Source organism: Nycticebus coucang, chromosome 16 (assembly GCF_027406575.1).
Source record: "Nycticebus coucang isolate mNycCou1 chromosome 16, mNycCou1.pri, whole genome shotgun sequence".
Lineage (NCBI taxonomy): Eukaryota > Metazoa > Chordata > Mammalia > Primates > Lorisidae > Nycticebus > Nycticebus coucang.
Window position 1 is genome coordinate 78,954,693 of NC_069795.1, and position 2,161 is coordinate 78,956,853.

Consider the following 2,161-nt stretch of genomic DNA (forward strand, 5'->3'; position numbering starts at 1 on the left):
AGCTAAGGCACCAGCCACATACACCTGAGCTGGCAGGTTTGAATCCAGCCTGGGCCTGCCAAAACGATAATGATGGCTGCAACCAAAAAATAGCCTGGGGTTGTGGCAAGCGCCTGTAGTCCCAGCTACTGGCAAGGCGGAGGCAAGAGAATCGCTTGAGCCCAGGAGTTGGAGGTTGCTGTGAGCTGTGATGCCACAGCACTCTACCCAGGGTGACAGCTTGAGGCTCTGTCTCAATAAATAAATAAATAAATAAATAAAATTAAAATAGCCTAGGGAGGCCGAGGCAGGTGGATTGCTTGAGCTCACAAATTTGAGACCAGCCTGAGTAAGAGTGAGACTCCATCTCTACCAAAAAGGAAAACTGAGGCAAGAAGATCACTTGAGCCCAAGAGTCTGAGGCTACAGTGAGTTATGACGCCACAGTACTTTTTTTTTTGCGTGTGTGTAGTTTTTTTTAGACGCCACAGCACTTTAACAAGGGCAACAAAGTGAGACTCTGTCTCAAAAAAAAAGCTTCTTCCCCCCTCCCTCCCTTCTCCCTAGTCTCATCCCCCAATTATCCTTCCCCTTCCCTCCCGCTCTCGGAGGACCCCCTTCCCAGCCAGACCTATCTCGGTCGGCAACCTTCGCGGAACCGTCGGTGGCACTCCCTGCCCATGCGGGCCCCCGCGGGCTGCCACGCCTGTCCCCCAGCTCCCCCTTCCGCTGGGCTTTTCCCCCGCCAAGGGTGGCTTTCTGAGCCGCCCGCTGCTTGCCCCTTTCTGCAGCCTCTACTGCCACTCTGGGCACCCCACCCGTTCTCCCTCGCGGCTGCCCCCGGGGCCGGCGGGGCCGGGGTCCTTGGAATGATGCGGACGCAGTGTCTGCTGGGGCTGCGCACGTTCTTCGTGGCCTTCGCCGCCAAGCTTTGGAGTTTCTTCATTTACCTTTCGCGGAGGCAGATCCGCACAGTAATTCAGTACCAAACTGTTGGCTATGATGTCCTCCCCTTGTCTCCTGTGTCCCGGAATCGGCTAGCTCAGGTAAAGAGGAAGATCCTGATGCTGGACCTGGATGAGACACTTACTCACTCCCACCATGATGGGGTCCTGAGGCCTACAGTCTGGCCCGGAACACCTCCTGACCTTATCCTCAAGGTGGTAATAGACAAACATCCTGTCTGGTTTTTTGTACATAAGAGGCCCCATCTGGATTTCTTCGTAGAAGTGGTGAGCCAGTGGTATGAACTGGTGGTGTTTATAGCAAGCATGGAAATCGATGGCTCTGCCGTGACAAATAAACAGGACAATAGCAGAAGCATTAATAAGAGGAGATATTACAGACAGCACTACACTTTAGAGTTGAGCAGCTACATCAAGGACCTCTCTGTGGTCCACAGTGACCTCTCCAGCATTGTGATCCTGGATAACTCTCCCTGGGCTTAAAGGAGCCATCCAGACAATGCCATCCCCATCAAATCCTGGTTCAGTGATCCCAGTGACATAGTCTTTCTCAACCTGCTCCCAGTGTTGGATGCCCTCAGCATTTGGACCCAGGTCTTCTTACTCCAGAGCTCATCACTTTTAGCTATTGGGTTTTGAGGACATTGAACCCATCTCATCATGTGAAAATGGAGATAATTTCAGCCCCACATCTCCACGATACTGCCTTACACAGTGTTGTGAGGATATCAACTCTAAGGTACTCTACCAACGCAAGTTATTGTCATCCCAGGTTCACTGCTGATGTTCGTCCTGTGCTGAGCCAAAACCTCTACCAACATAGACTCGGGTGACAGCTGTTCCCCCTCCACCTGAGTTGGGGTGGGGGGAGAAAGGAAGGGCAAGCCCTTGGGATGCTGTCTGATGCCCTGTCCAATGTGAGGACTGCCTTCCACCCTTTCTGCCCTGGGAAGCTTGTACTCTACTGGAGTCTGGATGGACATGTGGGCCGGACTCTGAAGTAGCCTCACTCTGACTTGGTGTTCACACTCCATGGAAACCCCAGACTGGGACACAGGTGGAGCCTAGGAGAGCCAAAACAGTGTCTGTGTGGAGAAGGCAAGATTGGCCAGAGTGAGAGATGGATGGTGAACCAGGAGGCCCAAAGAGAAGACAAGTCAGCTTTGTTGTGATTTGATTCTTTAAAAACTCTCATATGCTGGCTCGGCACCTGTGGC

The 2,161-nt window shown here is 52.6% G+C and overlaps 1 protein-coding gene across 1 annotated transcript; it reads left to right on the plus strand.

Annotated features, from left to right (window-relative positions):
* The first annotated feature begins 823 nt into the window (after window positions 1-823).
* LOC128567786 (CTD nuclear envelope phosphatase 1-like) lies at window positions 824-1,519 on the plus strand. The gene has a single exon (XM_053565294.1). The coding sequence runs from the start codon at window positions 849-851 to the stop codon at window positions 1,425-1,427; it is 579 nt and encodes a 192-aa protein (XP_053421269.1). The 5' UTR covers window positions 824-848; the 3' UTR covers window positions 1,428-1,519.
* Window positions 1,520-2,161: the final 642 nt, after the last annotated feature.

What these genes read in the sequence shown, in the direction of transcription:
- LOC128567786 (XM_053565294.1), top strand. Translation starts at nt 849, where the DNA reads ATGATGCGGACGCAGTGTCTGCTGGGGCTGCGCACGTTCTTCGTGGCC.